This window comes from Alnus glutinosa, chromosome 3 (assembly GCF_958979055.1).
Source record: "Alnus glutinosa chromosome 3, dhAlnGlut1.1, whole genome shotgun sequence".
Lineage (NCBI taxonomy): Eukaryota > Viridiplantae > Streptophyta > Magnoliopsida > Fagales > Betulaceae > Alnus > Alnus glutinosa.
The window spans coordinates 13,764,515-13,786,420 of record NC_084888.1 but is presented as its reverse complement, the minus strand read 5'-3'; the positions used below and the strand labels follow the sequence as shown (position 1 = coordinate 13,786,420).

General features: G+C 33.7%; 1 protein-coding gene across 1 annotated transcript; it reads left to right on the top strand.

Annotated features, from left to right (window-relative positions):
* Positions 1-2,673: 2,673 nt before the first annotated feature.
* Positions 2,674-3,872, top strand: LOC133865003 (transcription factor MYB1-like). Its single transcript, XM_062301462.1, has 3 exons — positions 2,674-2,886; positions 2,982-3,111; positions 3,205-3,872. Exons 1-3 carry the CDS (start codon positions 2,754-2,756, stop codon positions 3,719-3,721), a joined length of 780 nt encoding a protein of 259 aa, XP_062157446.1. The 5' UTR covers positions 2,674-2,753; the 3' UTR covers positions 3,722-3,872.
* The last annotated feature ends 18,034 nt before the right edge of the window (positions 3,873-21,906 follow it).

The following is a 21,906-nucleotide window of genomic DNA, read 5'->3' as shown; positions in this document are numbered from 1 at the left end:
CAAACACCGGAAATATTTTTAAGAAAATCATTTTTTCTGAGAAATTATTTCATTGATCGAAAAATATTTTACGTCGAAACAAACGGAGCATCAGAAATTCATGTAATTTGAATAATTTTAAATGTTAATGAATTTTGTTAATTTAGAATAAACAAGTTACCGTTTATTAGGAATGATTCAAAATAAATTGTCAACTATTGAGCATTAATCTTAGACATTGAATAGCTGAAAAATAGTTACTATAGCTTAATTAAATTGAAACACAAATTGAGACCTGAACTTAGCCATCGGCAACTCTGGCTAAAACTTGATGAAGATGATGCTTTGGTGGTGAAGCACGTGTTTGGTCGGCGGTGGCTTCAAATTTTAGTCATTCTTTAAGGAAGAGTGATTGAGCAAAATAAAAATCTTAGAGGCTATATCTTTTTTAAAGTGATTTGAATAATTTGAAAAATAAATAAATCATGTTTTTACTCAACGTAGACAAATTCCTTAAATTAAGATAAATAAATATCTTTATTTAAAATAAACAAATCACCATTTCTCAAAAAAAAAAAAAAAATCCCCATCGTTATTTGGGCCACTTGGGTCTGATTCAAAAAAAATTCCCATCGTTTTCGGGGGCCACTTTAGTCTGATTTCTGAGCCTTCGGGATTTCTAACATCAAGTTGTTCCAAGTTTTGAGAATCACAAGCATCTGGTAATTGAAAAAAAAGCTTAAAACACATTAAAAAATAGGGTTTAATATTTTATTGGTACTTAAGTTTTAAGTATTTTTAAATTTAATATTTGAGTTTTCATTTGTATCATATATGGTACTTGATTTAAGGGTAAAAACTCATTTGGTACCTCTGTCAAATTTTTCGTTCAAATGAATTTTTACACTTAACTCAGATACCACTTATGATACAAATGAAAACTCAGGTGTTAAATTTAAGAATGCTTAAAACTCAAGTATCAATGAGATATTTAATCCTAAAAAATAAAATAAAATTATATGAAATTTTTTTATAATTTTTTCAACTAATCAAATTAAAAGCGTTATAAAAAATAGATAAATCCTAAAAAGGAAGGTAAAGGCGATGGATGTCATTTGTTAATGTCAAAATTGTCCGAGTGGCTCTTAGAGTTGAGTGGCACCAGCCAGGAGGAGAGATTAGATATAATGTACAGGCCATCATGCACATTAATTAATTTAAGGAAATCTTGAACTTTAGTGAAACATCATGCGATATAGATCATATTTTCGTACAGTTTTTGGAGGGTAGCTTTAATTAATTTTTGCCTTTTATTTCAACAAACTTTCAAGGTCTTGGTAGAAAGTTAGCTCGACAGAGAGCTAGCAGCCATGCATGAGGGTCTTACCTATTTAGAAGGGCAGCTGCAAATTAAAGTATTTATGATTTTATTTTATTTTTTTATATCTTCTCAGATATATATAGGTATAATGACTATGGAGCTAGCTACTATATTAATTTATATATATATAAAAGGAAAAAAAACAAAAAACAAAAAGAAAAAAAGACTATGGAGCTAGCTATCGTCATCAGGACCACAGGTATTAAATTATTATTCTTGTAGACCCAATAGTTTGGCAAACTATTCTCATTCTCCTTCTATTTCTTTTCACTTTTTTCAAAAATATCAAATAAAAAAATTCTAATTTTTTTTTTTATGCTTTTTATATTACATCAATAATATTTTATTATTATTAAAATAAAAAAAAATCCACTACAAAACAAAACATTTTCATTTTTTTATAAAACATTCTCAAATTTTATATCACATCAATCACTTTTTACTATACAATACACAAATATTTTCCAACCCAATTACTTACCAATTAAATAGTTTTCATCAACCCACGGGCGAATTCCAAAATCTCTAAACAATTTCACAATGAATCTCCTCATAAGCCACGTAAGTAATTATTTCCATAATTCTCGGCACGAGGCAATATGAACGACAAGTCATAAGGTATAAGAAATATTCATGGTGGTATGAAAATTTCTAATGAAGATGTAATATGTGAAAGATGGTTATGGCAAAATTCGTTATATAAAGATCGAGCGGCATACATCATGTGAAATAATTAATGAGACTTTTCATCTCCTTCCTTCCGACTGTATTTTGCTTTTCCTAACATTATTTCTTTTTTATTCATGTTCACTTAAACATTAAAGCTAGATCAACTCTTCTAAAACGCGTGATAGGGTCGTGAGGTACTGTAAGAAATATTCACAGTAAAAAAATACCTAATGAAGACGTAACAAGCAACAGATCATGTAAAATAATGAGACTTTTCATCTCCTTCCGACCCTAGGTATTTTGCTTTTCCTAACATTATTTCTTTTAATTCATATTTTCACTTAAACATTAAAGCTAGATCATCCCTTCTTTTATATATATATATATAGAGAGAGAGAGAGAGAGAGAGAGAGAGAGAGAGAGAGATTTTGTTACGGTAGCTAGTAATTACGCTACTAGAAGATAAAAGGGTGGTCCCCTGATTCACATGCAACCTTAAAACTTTTGGGTTCTCTTTCAAAAAAGAAAAAAGAAAAAAGAAAAAAGAGGTTTTAAAATCTATAGATGAGAAATAGTGATGATAGATATTAAAGGTTCATTATTTTCTACAATTCTACGTAACAATATAAATACGAATTAACTACAACCTTCTAAGTGCAAGAGCAGAGAGAGTCTATCGTCACTCTCTATCTGCCCAAAGTACTGTAGAGAGAGAGAGAGAGAGATGGGAAGGAGTCCTTGTTGTTCAAAGGAGGGCTTGAACAGGGGAGCATGGACAGCTTTGGAAGACAGAATACTCACAGAATATATCAAAATTCATGGTGAGGGAAAATGGAGAAATCTTCCAAAGAGAGCAGGTTAGATCTTACGACTGATCAGAATTAGCTAGAGCTCTTTTCTTTTTCATTTATCCAAAAATACAAATAAAAATTTTGATGGGTACGTTATGCAGGGCTTAAGAGATGTGGGAAGAGTTGCCGTCTAAGATGGTTAAATTATCTAAGACCTGATATTAAGAGAGGCAACATCACCCGTGATGAAGAGGAGCTCATCATCAGGCTTCACAAACTCTTGGGGAACAGGTCCTTCAATTCATTTCCTCTGTTTTTCTTTTCTTTGTCCTCCGTGAGCTGCAGATTAATTGATGGGAATGTGTGGTTAATTATCGATTGCAGATGGTCGTTGATCGCTGGGCGGCTTCCAGGCCGAACAGACAATGAAATCAAGAACTACTGGAACACAAATATTGGAAAGAAAATTCAAGCTCCCTCCACTAAAGGAAGACCACAAGAGAAGCCAAATCCCACCATGGAAGAAGGTTCAGCTCCCGACCGACTGAAACCAAGTACAGGCTCGTGTGTTGTCCGCACCAAGGCAACAAGGTGCACCAGGGTTGTCGTCACCTCCGCCGGGCAGCAAGTTGGTCATGAAGTACTACCCTCTTTAACTCGTGAACCTGTTGACTTTTCGAAATCCGTTTCAGAGGAATCTAACGACCATCTGCTCAACTTCATGATGGATTTGGAGATGGACGGGAATCTCCTGTCGGATTTTCTCGACGTGGATTTCTCGCTGCTTGAGAATATTGGCAGTAACACATGTGACAACGGCCATTCCTCACCGGCTGAAGATACGCTACATGGCTCCGACTTCCAATCTGTGGCTCCTCCTAATATTCAGTCGTCCCAATAGGAATGGCAGTGTGATTAAGAAAAATTGAATAATTATCTTTAAAAAAAAAAAAAAAAAAAAGAATAATTGTATCACTACCTCTAGTAGCAGCATGCACATATATATAATAAACCTTCTTTAACTCTTCCAAAAACTGCATTTAACTTGGTACTTAATTATATATTATATATGTAAAATATATATGCCGCATGCCACAATTAATCTAGTTAAAGTTTGGTGGTAATGTAATTTCTTAAATATTTGTGTCTAAAACAAATCCCCCGGCCGTGAGCTAGTCCTTTCCCTGTTGTTTCCTGTATTGCTTTAAAAAAATAAAAAAAAAATCCCCGTGGAGTGCAAGTCTCCAACCTATGTACGAAATTGTACAAGCAATATTATTCACTGTCAGGTGGTTCCCGCAGTATGCATGGTGGCATGTGAGAACTAAATGACGGGTCTTATCTCATTCTTGAATTATATGCATTTTGGTTTCACTTATGCCTCGTTTGACTCGCGGAATAGACCATTAAAATAAAATGACTATTCGTATAGAATAGTCATTCTTTTGTTTAGTATGAGTCTATTTCTTGGAATAGGTATTCTCATTGAAATACATATTCTTTTACGAAGAAGAATACATATTCTTCTCAAAAATAAAAAGAATAGCTATTCCTTGGGGTAAATGCAATATTTTTCAGAAAAAATAATTTATTTTATTTTTTATTTTTTTAAGAAAAAAAAAAACCAAAAAAACCAAACCCTTAACTGGTTGACCGGCCACCCATTGCGCCACCCCCGGAACGCCTCGCGGTGGACCCCAGAGGCGTTCCGAGGGTGGTACGACCACACCCAGCGTTTTTGGGGATGGCCTATGCCACCCCGGGTACCTTCGCCACCCCCGACGAGTATTTTGGGGGTGGCCAGGCCACCCCTGAAGCGAATCGGTGGGCGGCCGACCACCCCATGGGTTTTCTTTCTTTCTTTCTTTCTTTTTTTTTTTTTTTTTTTGTTTTTTGTTTTGTTTTTTTAATAATTTGATTTTTTTTTAAAAAAAAATGTGGGGTTTTTTTAGTAATTTTGATTGAATTCCAATTAAAATATATGTATTCTTACCAAACTAAAGATTAGGAATAGTCATTCTATTCCGCCACCTTCTATTCCTAGGAATGACTATTCCTTTTCCTAATAGAATAGTCATTCCATTTCACCACCTTCTATTCCTAGGAATGACTATTCCTTTTCCTAATAGAATAGTCATTCCATTCCACTACCTTCTATTCCTAGGAATGACTATTCCTTTTCCTAATGAAATAGTCATTCCATTCTGCCACCTTCTATTCCTAGGAATGACTATTCTTTTTCCTAATGGAATAGTCATTCCGCAAACCAAACGATGCATTAGTTGTAAATAGCAACGTTAGGTTTAAGAGGTGAATTAAAACTTTTTGGGGTTAAGCAAAAAAATACAAGTCAATCACAACACACGTTTTTTGTTAGCAAATTGAACGAAATTCGTTATTTTGTCATGTTAGCATTAGTAATATTACGACACGTCACTTTTTACTGCAAAGTATATATATATATATAAAATAGGAAGTCGGCTACTCTTAGAGATTGTTTAGAGGGGTGGTCGAACCACCTCATAGACTACCACTCCCATATGCCAATCTGTTTAAAAATAAAATATTTAGTGGCAGTATTTTAAAAAAAGGCACTGAAAGTAAAAATTTTAGTGGAACTTTTAATTTTGAAAACCACTGCAAGAGATCAATATATAGTGGCATTTTCTTTAAAAACGCCGGAAAAGATAAATCTATAGTGGTGTTTCAATGTAAATATTAGATCGAGATGTATATGCGGATGCAATACTTGTTTGTAATATCTGCAAAATGCGGATATCACTTTTAGGTACTCACATTATGTTTTTACTAACCGCATCTACACGGTTATTGTGATTATTATTTGATATCCGTGTATTAGATAATAGCCTTTTAAGCCTTCTTTAGGTTTTTATTGGGCCAATCTTAAATGATTTTGAAAATAATTTAGGCCGATTTTTAGTTTTTTGAGCTTGTTAATTTTTTTTCAAGCCCTAATATTTTTAAAAATATATTGATTTCAGGGTTAAATACATTTTACCCCCCTATATCATATATAAAGGGTTTGTGGATGCAATTAATAACTATACCACAGCCCTAAAATTGCTATCCAAATCTGCATATATTGATATTAATTTTTGTTAATCACATTTGTGTCCACGAATAGCAAGTTTTGTTAACCGCGTCTACGTGTGTAAATAATAGATAGAGAATAGTTACTAATAATAAATGTGTGCGCTTAATATCCGCGGCATATACACTCCTAATAAATGTCACTATAAGGTCCGTACGTAACTATAGCATGAAAGGCCGCTGTACCTCACACCTATAGTCCTCATAAACTATTTTTTTAACCAACTAAATAACAAAAAAAATATATATATATTATTTTTAGAATCTCAACCAGATAATAAAAAATTAATAATTCTTTTTAAGTTACGTTAAAAAAAAAAAAAAAAAGCCAAACCCATTGCTATCAAATAATTAGCTTTTGACGAACTGACATATACATCTCTCACTTTACAGCCTCTTATAAAAAAAATAGTAACTTCTATTAAATTGCCTGGAATTATATTTTTTTGAAAGTCCTAATTAAGAACGTCATGAATAACATAGATTAATTTTCACGACTCCACCCAAACTCAAGAGCTACATGACGAACTTAAAATCATTATACTTTTTGGATAACGGATTATTCGTCATGATTTAATTAAAAGAATCTCCACCTACCCGAAACCCAAGTGCTACTTGACTGACTAATTAAAATCATTATAATTTTTTGATTATAGATTATTATTGTTAGAATATTTGATATTATTCTCTATTTATTGTCTTGTTTTTTTATTACCTCACCTAGTTTAGGATCTCTTGTTTTTTAGTTATTCATTATCTCTCTATAAATAAAGACCTATATAATATAATTTCATATACTTCAACAATAAAGATATAATTCCTAGTCTTTTCCGTCTTTCTCTTTCGTATAATTATTCAATATATTTAGCAATTATTAAACGGAATATCCTTTGCAGAGCTCTCATTGTACAATTAAGGTCCGTTGATTTGATATGATTTGATGATAGGTGGATCTAACTCAAAACAAATGAATATTTCTCTTCTTTTTTCTTGGATTAGATTGTTGATTTGATGGCCAAAATTGTCTTATTTCCTCAGATGTTAATCTCCAATTGAAATCAATGATAATGTGACGTAAAAGGATAGAGACAGCCACTTGCGTCTTTCTTAATTAATTCCTGCTAGTTTATGTTGTACTATAGGACTTATTTGTCAAGGGATTACAATAGTTTCAGACTTTATGCATGCAAAAGTTATTTAAATTTGAATAAATTAATTAACCCATTTACGCTAATTATCAAGAGAACTAAATTATAAACTGTTTAGTTAATTAATTATGTGATTGCCAAAGCTAAAAGAAGGTAAGTATATATACATATCACAAACATAATTCAAGTAGAGTTCATATAATATATATGCATAAGTTACAAAATTCAATGAGACAAAAAAGTGTAAATTATTTATGTGTTTTTGGTTTTGAAGTGTTAAATTTTTCTAATCTGGTTTGTTAGTATTAAATGGCAATTGGCATACTCTAACTACGTGTTGGAGTAACCAAGCTCGATCTTTTAAAAGCACGCCCAAATGACCAATAGGAGAATAAAGGCAAATTGACTCATGCCGTCCACTTTGCTTTCACATGTTTCATTTTTCTATTTCATCATGAGATCGAGATCTCACGAATCATTCTCTTGTATTTTTATTTTTTTTTCATATAATTTTTCTAAAAAATTAATCATTGAATAGGTAAGAATTATATGGGTAAAGAGTCTAGGATAAGGATCCCCTACAATTTTTTTTTTTTTTAAAAAAATAAGATTATCAAATTATGTGAATTTAGGTCGTTTCATTTATCGAACAACATGAAAAATACTACATATTAAAAATGTGACATGTTAACAATAAAAATTAAGTATATTTTTATCAGGTTCTTATATTTATGTCGTATAAAAGCTTTGACAAAAAAAAAAAAAAACTGTCTTTTTGGTTTAGAAAAGAAGAAGCGTCTCTTCAAAAGTGAAGAAAAAACATTTTTGAATGATTTTTTTTTATTTTTTTGCCTCGATAACATGTCATATCTTTAATATGCAGCATTTTTTCATGTCATTTGATGTAAAAAATGATTTGAATTCACATAATATGAAAATCTCAAATTTCTTTCAAATTATAGATGATCCTAATCCGAAGGGTGTGAGTCCTACAAATTTAATGACTAATTTTTTAAAAAAGTTGTATGAACAAAATAGAGGAGAATGACAAACGGTAATTCTTTGTCACAAGTCAACAATTGATATTAGTTTAGAGAAAGTCTAAACATTATTCTCATGTGTTCTCATATAATTTTTTTAAAAAAAATCAGTCAAGGGATTTGTAGGATCCACACTGAAAAATAATAATGACTCTTCAAAGGTGCAATCAACCGTAAAACATGTTACCAAATATAAAAGCGGAAAAGCAACAGACACATATATTTTGGTTACAAAGTCGAAATTCTTTGTACCAAAGAGAAAAATCACTCCGGGACAGTCAAACCAGAAAATCCATTATATATTCAGAAAAAAATAGTTTGTTACAAGATAATAATACTCACAAACCCTTTTGCAGTAGTCGTACGTTGAACTTTAACACGTACCTATTCCTGAACATCTCTCGACCAGATCTCCTGTCTGAAGAGTTATTCAATGGATCCCTTTAACTTAGAGCTCTTTTTTAAGTTAGATTCCAAACGGTTAAACAATACAATAACAAATAAAACTCTAAGAGAGTTAGCACATCTAATAATTTTTGCATAAACGCCATCTTTTAGCACATTGGAATTCTACAATGAATTCTTTACAATAACACAGCCTATAGGCCTCTTTAAATAGGCTTCAGAAATCCTAATTCTACTCAAACTCAGATTTGCATAGGTGGCGTCCGGCCTGCAACTAAAACTTCAAGTAATTACTGAAGCGCATTTGGACTTGCAACCCTAGCGTCCAGACAGTTGCATAAAATACTTCTTCCGTCCGCAGTTATTGCATCAGTGTCTAGACCTTCTTACAAAAGGGTGCTCTTTGTGGCTCGTGTTTGCTGAGCCGTCCGGACTTCTTGCAGACAGATGCTCTTTGTAGTTTGCGCCCACTAAGCCATTCAGACCTTCATAGGACTCTGAGTTTCTAAGCTAGCCGTCCAGACGCTCAGACTCTAGCATCTGAGCGTCCGGACGGGTTGTAGGGAAAACTGACCTTCTAAGCTGTAAAATCTCTAGAAATATTTCCTTCAACAGGAAATTGCCTTCTTAGAGAAATTTTGTGCAGATTCATGCATTGATCAGTTATTTCCATATCGGAAGTAATATTCTGCAATATTCTTTTGGAAGTCCTCTGAAAATACGATGTCCCTGTTATGGAAGTAAATAATTATGCATAATATTTTTCAAATCACAAATCTTTCATTTTTTGATTAATATTCTACAATACTCTCATTCTTCAGCTCTTGCCTTTCTTTATCAATATTCTTGCAAGATTTCTTCTCATTTGGCTGTTTCCTTTTCTTGAATAGAACAATTATGTTTTGACACCGAATTCGCCAATATTAAAAACCCAACAAACTCCTTTGGCAATTCGGTAACAAAAACCAATTACAACAAAAAGCACAAGTTAAGAAGTATTAACACCCGAAGCCCAACATAAACCAATATGTTTCTGAGTCTAACATGTTCTCTAAAACAAGAGCAAACCATTAAACACATAGAGATTTGAGGTAATAAAACTCAGATTACCATGAAGATGGATTATTGAATATATATCCAATAAACATATTATCACAACTATGTTAATCAATAACAATATCAAAGATTATTAAAGTAATTACTCTCCCTATCAAAATAGTAAATAATTCCCCACTCAAAGTAATTCACATATTTTCACTCTTTGTCACAAAATGACAAAGGGTACCAAAATAACAATCAAACATAGCGTCTAGTAATGAAAATAAACTAAAGGGGTAATTACCTTTTCCCCCCATGAACTACTAACTTTTGCAGATACCCCCCACGAATTACCAACTTGACCAAAATAGAGCATTCACCTACCACAGTTACATACTTTGCCCCCTTCCGTCAGTCAGAGTGGTTAAAATAGACGGTCAACGGGTCATGTGCGGTTCACGTGCCGTCCAAGCATTTTTCACGCCCCTTTTGCCCTCAGCTGTGGTTTTGAAAAGACAAAAATACCCTCAATTAAAAAACGTATGAATTTGAAAAATACACCCCTGTTGAATTATACATATGCCCTTACTTTATCATCCAAAATGTCTGGAATGCCTCGTGAAAACCTAAGAGAACCCTAGTCACCCATTGCGCAACACAACTCGTCTTCTACATGCTTAGAAAAAAAAAATGTCTTTTACACTCTCAGAAACCCTAGAAATCTTTTAGAACCAAAGATTCGCACTTCATGGTCTCACTAAAAAATCGGAATAAACCAAGATTCGCACTAAAATGTCCCACTTGTTTCAGGTAATTTTCGACTTTCACTTTTTTACTAAATTAAAAAAGGTAGTGAAAGCAAAATTTCACTCCAACATTATGTGTGGTTGTTGTTGTTTTGTGCGATAAAGTCGATGGGTTTGTTGATTGTTTATTGCTTTTGGGTTTTTTTTTCTTGTTTTTTTCTCTAGTGGTCCCGCACGGTTGTTTGTGATTATTTGTCGATGGTACCCATTTGTTTGTTTGTAATTAATTTTTTCTCTTAAGTCGTCCCAAATGTGCATGGATATGGCGGGTTATTGTATACACTCTGACCTAATAGATGTAATTCAACAAGTTTTGCATTATTGTCTGCAACTATTTTTGTATATTTTATTAACAACTCTTCGTCAAAGAACATGATTAAATATGTAGTTATTTAAGTGGGACCTCTATTTAATTAATTGTTTCATGAAGATAGCCAAAACAAAAGAATAAGAAAAAACGACTAAAATTTGCTTTTGTCTGCATCAACTAGGTATTTAGTAACCTTGAACTTGAACACTTCTAGTACATGGTGGGTTTCTAGTTCAGATGTAACTTAGAATTGTAAATAATTCAAATTCAGCTGATAACTATTATGAGAACCACAAGTGTTTACTTGTTTGATTAATGTGCCATTGATTCTGTTACCTAGAATATGACATCAAATGAGGCAACAAAGTATGCTGAATGTTTTTGTGACACCCTGGTAAAGTTAGTCACTAATTCTGTTATCTAGAATATGACATCAAATTAGGCAACAAAGTATACTGAATATGTAGAACCTTAAGTGGGAGCTCTATTTAATTAATTGTGATATTAAAACAACAAAGTTAGTCAATAATGAACCAACTTCATTTGATATGCTAGTTAATAAGAAATGAAGATGAATTAAAACCTTAGCATTTCATGGATTCTATGCATGCACCAAAAATAAAATACTAACTATTCTTTATTCAACTTTTTTTTTTTTTTTTTGAAAATGATATGAAAACCTATCTTCAATTTGGATACTCACCTAGACACAGGAAAATAAGTTTTTTTTGTCAACAAATGATCTCTTTGAATTTAGTAATTTGCAATACTTGAGTTTCTATAGAAAGGCAATCATCTTAAAACTGACCATGGAGTGTGATCTTAATAGTTTCTCCCTTTTTATTACTATTATTATTTCTCCATTTTTGATTAAGTTATCTTCACAAGTACTCGTATTAGTTTCTATGTTATATGTGTAGTGTCAAGCAATCGGCATATACAATGGCAAACAATGAAGTGATCTTTAGGGTTCATAATGGGGGTCAGTTTGTTCGGCGATATAAGTGCACATATGTTGAAGGGAATGTAGGGTTGTACGAAGAGTCTTATGACCTAGATCGTTTGTCTTTTATTGAGATCAAAACAGTAGTTAAAAAGTTTGAATACCAACCAGGTGACCTAGTTTACTATCGTGAACCTTATAAAGAATTAGATGATGGGTTGATTCTATTAACATCTGACGAAGATGTCGTCAAAATGGCTGATGCCTTTTTAGGCGAAAAACTTGTTATGCTTTACACGGTTTCTTTTGCAAATGTTGGTGATGAAGTAGTATGCCCAAATGTGGGTGAGGGTGAAGAGGGTGAGAATAGTGGAGATGAGGAAATGACGAGGAATATTTTAAATGACCCATACTGGAAGGTAGCGATTAGTAATGATGACGATGCATGGGATACTATTGATGAACCAATAGCTGGTACATCAACCCGTGGAGGTGAAACTTCCACATTTGGAGATGATTGTCATGATTTTATTGAGTTTGATGAGGAGGCTGTTGGTGGCTCAAGCGGTCCGGCTACTTCAGCGGCCCAATTATTGGATGACGATGAAGAGGATGAGGTATTCTCTAAGTTGGCCAAAAGTGATATTTTGGTAACTCCTCCTAAAAGTGATGAGGAGTATGAGGTGATTAGTGAGGTTGAGTATGTTACTAGGACTTCTCAGTTTCAAGATGTGGACATGGAAGACTCGCATTTGGAGGTGGGCATGTCATTTGATTCGGCAGGTCAATTCAGGAAAGCTGTGAGGGAATACAATTTGTTTAGGGGAAGGATGTTGAGTTCACAAAAAATGATAGGGACCTGGTGATTGGAGTTTGTAGGAATAGGGCCATGGGTTGTCCTTGGAGAGTTTATGGTGCATCTGTACCGGGTGAGATGACTTTTTTGCTTAAGTCACTGAACCCTAACCACCGGTGTACAAGATGTTACAAGTCTTCGATTGTAAATTCTAGGTGGATTGCGGATAAGATGGTCCACAAATTCAAGACACAGCCAAACTATCCACTTGCAGCTCTCTGTGAGGATGTGAAATGGAATGTGGAAGTCAGTTTTAGACAACTGTATAGGACAAAGGAGAAGGCCAAAGAACAGATAGAAGGTAAGAACAAAGAACAGTACAAGCGGTTATGAGACTATTGTGCAACTGTGAGGCAAACTAATAGAGGAAGTACAATGTTGATGAAAGTTGAAAGGCCTATTTTAGATGTCCCACCCACTTTTCAACGGTTGTATATGTCCTTGGCAGCATGCAAGGACGGTTTTAGACAGGCTTGTAGGCCTGTGATAGGTGTTGATGACTGCTTTCTTAAGGGACGTTATAGGGGGCAACTATTGGCTGCTGTTGGGAGATATCCGAATGACAACATTTATCCCATTGCAATGGCTGTAGTTGAAGCTGAAACGAAGGATAGTTGCAGTTGGTTTCTAGAGACATTGGTGGCTGACCTTGGTCCAAATGGATCTATTGGGTAGACATTCATCTCAAACAGGCAGAATGTATGTTTGTTTGCTGAGTTTGAATATTAAATTATTGTTGTTTCTACATACATTTCCACTTGTGCATTGACATTCGTGGTTGTAATTAACTATGTTGTTTTTTTAATTATTTGTCTTATGTTGTTTTGTGCCTAGGGTTTGATTCCAAGTTTCGAGGCAGTGCTACCAAGTGCCCCGCATCGCATATGCATGAGACATATGTATGCGAACTTTAGGGACAATGGGTACAAAGGATTGGTGTTGAAGGGCAAGTTGTGGAAGGCAGCTGCTACCTACACCATTAATGGATTCAATAGGGAAATGACGGGGTTGAAGAAATTGAGTCCAGCTGCTCATGATTATGTGGAGAAGATTGACCCACATATTTGGGCTAGGGCTTTTTTCGACACAGCCCCAAAGTGCGATTTGATAATGAACAACCTATGTGAGTGCTTCAATTCGTACATTATCAAAGCTCCGGACAAGCCAATCATTACCATGCTAGAGATGATTAGGAAGAAATTAATGCGGCGGTACCAAAAGAAAAGGCAGGAAATAAGGGAATATATTGGGGAATGTTGCCCCAAGATATTGGCAAAGTTGGAAGAATGTGGAAAGGATGCTGAAAAGTGCACTGCTCAGTATGCTAGGGAGGGACTATTCGAAGTGGAGTGTAGTAAGGGTACATTTGTCGTTGACCTGATGCATCGTACTTGTGGGTGCAGGCAATGGGACATGACTGGCATCCCATACCCACATGCCATCTCTGCCATATTATATCATACTGCCAAACCTGAACAGTATTTGCATCGGTATTATAGTGTTAAGAGTTACAAGAAGGCTTACGACCCAATGATATACCCAGTACCAAGCAAAGACCAATGGGCAAAAACCGCCCAAGATGAAGTGGATCCACCTATTGTTAGAGCTACACCAGGCAGGCCGATGAAGGTTAGGAGAAGGGGTCCGGAGGAGCCAAGAAATCCATATTGCATGAGGAAGGGTGGTGTAACAATGAGATGCTCGAAGTGCAGGGCAGCTGGCTACAACGCCAAGACTTGTCCAAGGAGGAAAAGAGTGTCCACTCAAAGCAGTTTGCGGGCAAGTATACCCACGAGCACTACAACTGAGTTGACATAGTTGACATTTGATGATGTAAGTCTATTTCCTAAATATATGTTTATAATAAAATGTCATTGCCAACCGAGTTAATGATTTTACTGACTTTGTTTGTTTTATGTTGCATATTCCTTCTCAGCCAGTTCTTGATGATTCACAGCCTACACAGTCGTCTACACCTGTACAGCCGTCTACACCTGCACAACCTATTTCAAGGCCCCAAAAAAGACATGCATCTACTGCTTTTATCGTAGATATTAGTAACTTTTTTTATTACAAATATATATGTGTTATTTCTAATTGTTTTATGTTGCATATGCAACCTGCTTCTACCAAAAGGTGTAAGACAACTCCAGCTCTCTCAGTGCATACTCGTGCATCACCTAAAGGAAACCAAACAGCAGTAAGTAAATACATCTTTACACATATACCTCTATAGGTAAATAGACTTTGAATTACTAACTCATCATGTGTTTTACAGGCAGGGAAGCCCACAACTGCCCATGTTAGACAGAAGACATTGTGCCTTAAATTTGGAGCTGGAAAACCTACCAGGAGGTCTAATAGGTTGTTAGCAACATTTAAGGAGCCCAATCCCAACAATGAGATACCAACTGTTGACCTCACTTCTGATGCTGGTCAACCAGCAACTGCACCAGCAGTGGTCACTCGGGAACTGGTCAGAGCATCCGGAGTTGTCATTCGAGAACCAACAAGGAGGTCAACAAGAGTGGCGATACCAACAGTGGAGAAAGGTCTACAGCGAAAGGAAGCTAAAAACAAAGGGAAAAGACCAATATGATAGCCATGATTGGTTTTTGGAAATTATGTTTGGTTGATGTTTCAGTTGGGTGGTGTTGGTTGTTGGAAGTATGAAGTGACAAATTTTGTTATGGGTTGTGTTTATGAAGTAACTTTTGTTGTTGTTAGAAGTGTAAGAAGAACAAGTAGGCCTAAGTTATGTATGAAGTGACAATTTATGTTGTTGGTTGTGTTTATGAAGTAACTTTTGTTATTGGTTGTATTTATGATGTAACATCATAACATTTGTTGTTGTTGTAACTATGGACAATGTTGGTTTGGTGTTGTATAATGTTGTTGGTTGTGTTTATTTTCTATTTGTGGTTGTTGTTGTTGTAGGTATGGACTTGATGGGTTTTTGGGAGGACTATTTCTTGGTGTTGGTTGTGTTTGGAAAGAAGCCATTTGTTGATTGATTTATATGTGGTGTTTGGAAATGTCTTGTGATTTTTATACAACTATTTTAATTGGTTGAGAGCAAGTTGCTGAATCTACAAGGAAGAATGAATTGATTTACAATCACCAATACCAAATTACATGCCATATAATGTTACAGGGTAATTACATTTCCTCCCCCATGAACTATCAATAAATTACATTTTTCTCCCATGAACTACCAATAATTGTCAAAATGCCACCATCAACTTACAACCCTCATCAAAATAGGGCATTGAACTACCATATGATACCAGCCGAATTCCTATTAATGCTACTACTTTGTTGTTACATGTTTACAAATACACTATTAATTACAAAGTTACATACCCAAATTGTCATTCCAAACACACTAGTAATTAAAAGGTTACAAACCCACTTGCCATTCCAAAGTGAGTCAAGTGACATTTAAGAACAAAAGACATTTTTTTTCATGATAGCCGATTGTAGGACAAATGTCCATTACATGCACCATAATAGTTGCTCCAAAACACTCCTACGAAGACAACAAAAAAATCCATGAAAATGCCAAAAGTTGACTATTTGTCTTCGAAACTTTCACTTGCATGTCATATTGAACTGCTTCAATCTCTAGCTTGGCCTTCAATTTTGCAACCTTTTTGTTCAACCTCGCGTCACTGTATTGCAGACGATCCAACACTCGTTTCGCATGGTCGCACATCTCAGTATCTTTCCATTGGAAGAATCCGCACGAGCGACCATCCTATTCAAATTAGAGGCCATATAAACAAGGGTTAGTTTATCAATTTTGAAAAAATCCAACAAAATCATATCTTCTAAAGTCAAGACACCCATCAACTTTGTACCTTACATTTAAACATACCTTCATTTGTTTAGTAAAGTCTATGAGAATTTGCTTATGAATGCAATTTGTGCTACTCTAAGCTATAATCCCCTATATCACAGATTTGAAAGCTAAATATATACATAAATTCTACCTAAAAGATGGGAATTTAAATTGAAGAGTACAATACCTTATATTATCACAATGATGTAAACATTTTAAGAATATGAAAGAATAAGAATAGAACCCTAGGCTAGGTTACATGAGCTTATTAATTTAAGAAATGTGAAATTCTAACTTAATGTTTGAGTTGAATATAATTTATCCACCATAACTTTAAAATGATATGCATACCCAAACATTTATAAAATTTGGCTTTGATCCATCATGGTTTATCAAGGTTTGAATGCATCTAAACAAATGTTTGGACTTTGTCATAACACTTTTGTCATCGTTATGTTTAATGTTACTTCTTTTTTTTTTTTTCTTTTTTTTTCCCAGTAGGTAGATAATATAATTTGTTAAAGGTTAAATGTTAGTTCATCAATATTAGTATGAGCAGGAGTACTTATGTTCATATTGTAAACGCAAGTGTTTAAAAATTGAAACACGTGAAAAAAGAAAAAAGAAAAAAAAAAAGCATGAATGTGTTACAGTCTGCATTGTACACATTGTTAACCCCAAACATATTCATTCACCCCAAACATTACTAATTTCAATTCCAACCACATATTGCTTGATAACACACTTGAAAAATATCAATCTTATATTATTTAATTCTCTAACAAATACTGAAAACAACTAAACAAATTTTTTTTTTTTTTTAAAACATAGTCAATGAATCAACTTCAAAAACGGGATTCAAACACATGAAAAAATTCAAATGGCATTCGGCTCATAGATACAGTGGTTAAAAATTCAAACCGGATCTAAGATTTAAACTTTCAAACCCTAAATTTTTTTTACCCATTGTCTACAAAATAGAAGAGAAGAACTCATCACGTCCCTATAACACAACCAGCCGAAATTATCTAAAATGTAAACTTTCAAACCCTAAAGAAAATTATCCATTGTCTACAAAATAGAAGGAAATAACCCATCATGTCCGAAATCACGTCCGAAATTTACAAATCTATGAAAAGAATTCTTAACTCGTAGTTAACACAACCGTAAAACAGCTTGCCGAAGTTATCCTCAGTGAAGGAAGTCTTCAAAGGTGCAGATACTCCACAACAGCATATGGGCTCCCCAGAGGTTGCTTCGCTTTTCAGTGAACACGACATTGTTGGTCTTCAGAAAGTAGCCTCCTCCTCCTCTCTCGTGCTTGTCACCTCCTCCTCTTCTCTTGTGTTCTTGCTGTTTGAAGTTGAAATGGGAGATAAGCTTCAAAAAGAGACATGCATCTTGTCTTTATTTCGTTTTTTTTAATTTTTTTTTTTTTTCCCCTTTTTTCTTCTTTTGTTTTTATTCACAATCGTTTAACCTCAGCATTTGAGGGCAAAAGGGGCATGAAAAATGCTTGGACGGCACGTGAACCGCACATGACCCGTTGACCGTCTATTTCAATCACTCTGACTGACGGAATGGGGCAAAGTATGTAACTGTGGTAGTTGAATGCTCTATTTTGGTCAAGTTGGTAGTTCATGGGGGGACAAAGTAATTACTCCTAAACTAAAACAATGACCCATGCATGAAATGCAACACCATGAACAGTAGGACATATGATATGCAAAATTTAATGTTAAAAAAAAATTCTCCCACTCAATGTAAGATCCAATATCCAAAAAAACAGACACAGCAAAACAAGTCAAAGAAGATAAGGGGCAGTTTAAAAAAAATTGACACACTAAACAGCCAGCTAGGCACACCACACACAAATATATATATATATAAGGGCAGAAAAACAGAGTGAACTTTTTTAATGAGAGCCCCAAATCACACATCACACATCACACTGAAACTGATTTTATTTTATTTTTTTTTTTCTAACGTTAGCTTCAAATCACGCATGTATTTAAAATTAATAAAACAATTAAATAGCAAATAAAAAATATGCAAACATATAATTGAGAGTCAAGTAATTTATGCGCTAAAAATTTCATTGCATATAAGAATTTTAAACAATTTACTCAACTCATGCCATGCGTGTCGTGTGTGAAAGCTTTCTCAATAAGGTAATATGTTCACTGATAAGGTTTAAAATAGCTGAATTTTCTAAATAAGAGAAAATTATTGTTTAATTAGTCAAAAGTCAAACCTTATCTTATTAGGGCCTAGCCACCCTCATCTGATACACTTCGCCTAAGAAGCAGCGCTTTTAATTCTTTTTCCCACATAGAAGAAAACAAAGTATGAACAAAAATAGAAGAAGTGAAGCCCAACAGCCCAGCCTTGCGTGAAATAAATATACTAGGGTTTTCTTGACCCTTTATAAAAGGGGGGCTACAGAGAAGAAAGGGGGGGCCGCCGCAGAGAGAAAGATAAAGAGAGGAGAAGAAGGAAGAACATAAGGCTTTTGTACAAGGACTTTGTCCATAATATTCAAGTTCTTTCTTTTTCATGTTTTTTCATTTGTACTTCGTTATGTATTTTAATACTATGAGTAGCTAAATCTCTAGCTAAGGCTAGAGGTGAACCCTAATATTCTTATTATGTATTCGTGAAATCATTTTATTTGTTGTTCTTTATGGTTTAATCATTGAATGTTAGGGATAATTTTAATTTGAAAAAAGTTTCATGAGAATAAATTTATTTTGATTTGTTATTATTTTTGTTTATGTCAAATGTTTATTCTATTTGATTTGATATGAGCCGAATTAATAATAGATGTTTATTTTATTGTGTCATGTTATTAAAATCAAATTCTAATTAAACCATATTCAATTTATTTTATTTTTAAGAGTGCTTTATTGCTGTATTTTTCAATTAGAAGAATTGAAGTTCTACCTAATTGAGTTATCGTTATATGTCTCATGAATATGTAAAATGATGCTAGATGGATTCATGAAACCCTATTGTTTCCCATAATTTCCTCCAAAGCCAATTAATTTATTTTAGTTTCGTAGTTTACTTTTTAATTCAAATTCTATTCCATTGCTCCACTTTCTAGTGGAAACCAAAATCAAATCTTTTTTTTTTTTCCTACATAATAATAAGAATTATTCTCTTGTGTTTGATAATTCCTTGTGGATTAACCTCGTACTTACCGAGAATTATTACTTGCAAAAGTTTACACTTGAGTTTGCACCATTTTTGATACAATAGTTTAAAAAAAGAATTGTGGCCAATAAAGAAGTTGTTTGTCGTCATGAGTTTATTCATGTAAGATGTTCAACGTATATTCTTAACTCTAATTGTGCATGTGGGTTTGAAAAATGTTGACGATTTAATCATAAAGATTCAAAATATGGTGAAATATGTGAAGTCTTATCTCCAAAGATTAACCCTTTTTAAGTTTTGTGCAGAAAGAAAAAATGTAGAGTGCAATACTTTCTTGACACTTAATGTTCCCACTAGATAGAACTCTACTTATATCATCATGTTGGAGGTGGCAGAGAGGTACCAAAGGGCATTTGAACTTATGATAGACGAATATGGACATTTTTTTAAACTATTTGTATGAGGATGATGTATGAAAAAATGGGTTGGGTTCTCCATCACTTTATTAAGTTCTTGCAAGTGTTTTATGATGTCACAATGAAAATATATGGTTCCTTGCATTCAACTTTCAACTTATATTTCAACAAACTCTGTTATGTTCATTCATGTTTGACAGAATATTCTGAAAGTAGTGATCCATTGTTGAATACCATGGCGAACAAAATGAAAGTGAAATATGATAAGTATTGGGGAAATGTTGAGAAGATTAACCCGTTGTTGTTTGTGACTACTTTGCTTGATCCAGGTTACAAGATGAATGGTTTGGAATATTGGTTCCGGCTTAGTTTTAGGGCTGAGAAAGCAAAAAGAATTGACTCTCAACTGAAGTGGGTATTGGGTCGATTATATGACCACTATGCTTGCGGTTTTAAAAATGTTGGAAGTGCGTCTATATTGTCAAATGATGAAGTGTGAAGTGGTACAACATTAGTTGGTAGTTCTAGGTCTAGAACTATTTTTTTACAGAATTTTCGTTCATTTCGGGCGTCTCGAAATTTTATGCAATGTAAGAAATAGAACAATATTTTTTGGAGGATGTTGAGACACCAAGTGAAAATTTTGATATTTTAATGTCATGGAAGGTAAATTCGAAAAAGTTTCCAGTCCCCGGGGCGAGATGTATTGGCAATTCCAATTACCACGGTTGCTTTCGATTCAACATTTAGCACTAGGGGTTGCGTGATAGATTCTTTTCGGAGTTCTTTGGCTCCAAAAATAGTTGAGGCTTTTGTATGTACTTAGAATTGGTTGAGATCTTCTCCCATTAGTGCACATTAATCATACTTGTCTAATATTGAAAATGAAGAGAGTTACAAGCTTGACTCAGGTAATGGTAACAAAATAAATTTCATATTTCGTTAATTGTTTCCATTATTCATTGATTTTATTAATTCTTTAAAAAAATTTATTGTGGTAGAAATAATGTTCAATTCCATCACATATGAGGCAAATTAAGGCTTTTTGAAGGTTGTACTTTGTTGAATGATGTCTCTTTTAGTTCGAGGTATTTTTTGCATATTGTTATTTTTTTTTTACTTAATATTTAGTTTGTAATATTTTTTGATTGATCACTATTCTTATGTTTTGATTTATTTGATTATTGAATGTATCAAATGGAAGGAAAAGAAGGATGTTGTTTAGTTTAATTTGATTATTGAAATGATCAAATCGAATGATGCAATTTACTATTTAACTTGTGTTAGTTTTCTTCTGTAAATTTTAATTTGGTTTGTGAATCTTTAATTTGCTTTTTGTTCAATTGTTTTAGTGAAGTATGATATGGGCACTAAAGTGTTTTGTGATTTGAGAAGTATGGGTAATAATGTTAATTTTAATTGCTATTTAGTATATGTTGTATTATTTAGAATGTGTTTGTGATTTTTATTATTTTTTGTTTTTTAAAGTGATTTTTTGTGCTTTGAATCCCAGTTAAAGCTTGCTCAAAATTCAAATCATTAAAGTGTGATCTCCTCAAGTTATGATAATGAGCAGTGCTGAGTGTGTCAATTGAGAAGCAAATTTGGGTTTGTCAAATTTTAAAGCCAGAGAAAGGCATAAAAGCAAACGTCTATGCATGCGTTAGTGATTGACACTGTCAGAGAAGAAAAGCTTTTACTATTTTCAAAAACCCCTACAAACTTGATTATCCTACTGAGTATGCCATTACACAACGGCTTTTGTCAAAAGCATGCTCATTCCCCCCCCCCCCCCCCCCCCCCCAAAAAAAAAAAATAAAAATAAAGGGCAAGACATTACTCTGCAACAAAAAAACTCTTTATCTTTAAAGCATTTAGTTTGTACACATGTTTTTTTCTTTCTGTTTAGCATGCAACCAAAAAGCATTTGTTTGTAAAGTGTTAATTTAGTTTATACACAGCCTAGTTTGCTTTTCCATGGATGAAAACTAAAAAGTAAACTTTAAGCATGCGAAA

Bases quoted from the DNA above. Each gene is read 5' to 3' on its own strand.
- LOC133865003 (XM_062301462.1), top strand. From the start codon at position 2,754: ATGGGAAGGAGTCCTTGTTGTTCAAAGGAGGGCTTGAACAGGGGAGCA. The intron at 2,887-2,981 runs GTTAGATCTTAC...TACGTTATGCAG, and splicing joins AAATCTTCCAAAGAGAGCAG to GGCTTAAGAGATGTGGGAAG. The intron at 3,112-3,204 runs GTCCTTCAATTC...TATCGATTGCAG, and splicing joins CACAAACTCTTGGGGAACAG to ATGGTCGTTGATCGCTGGGC.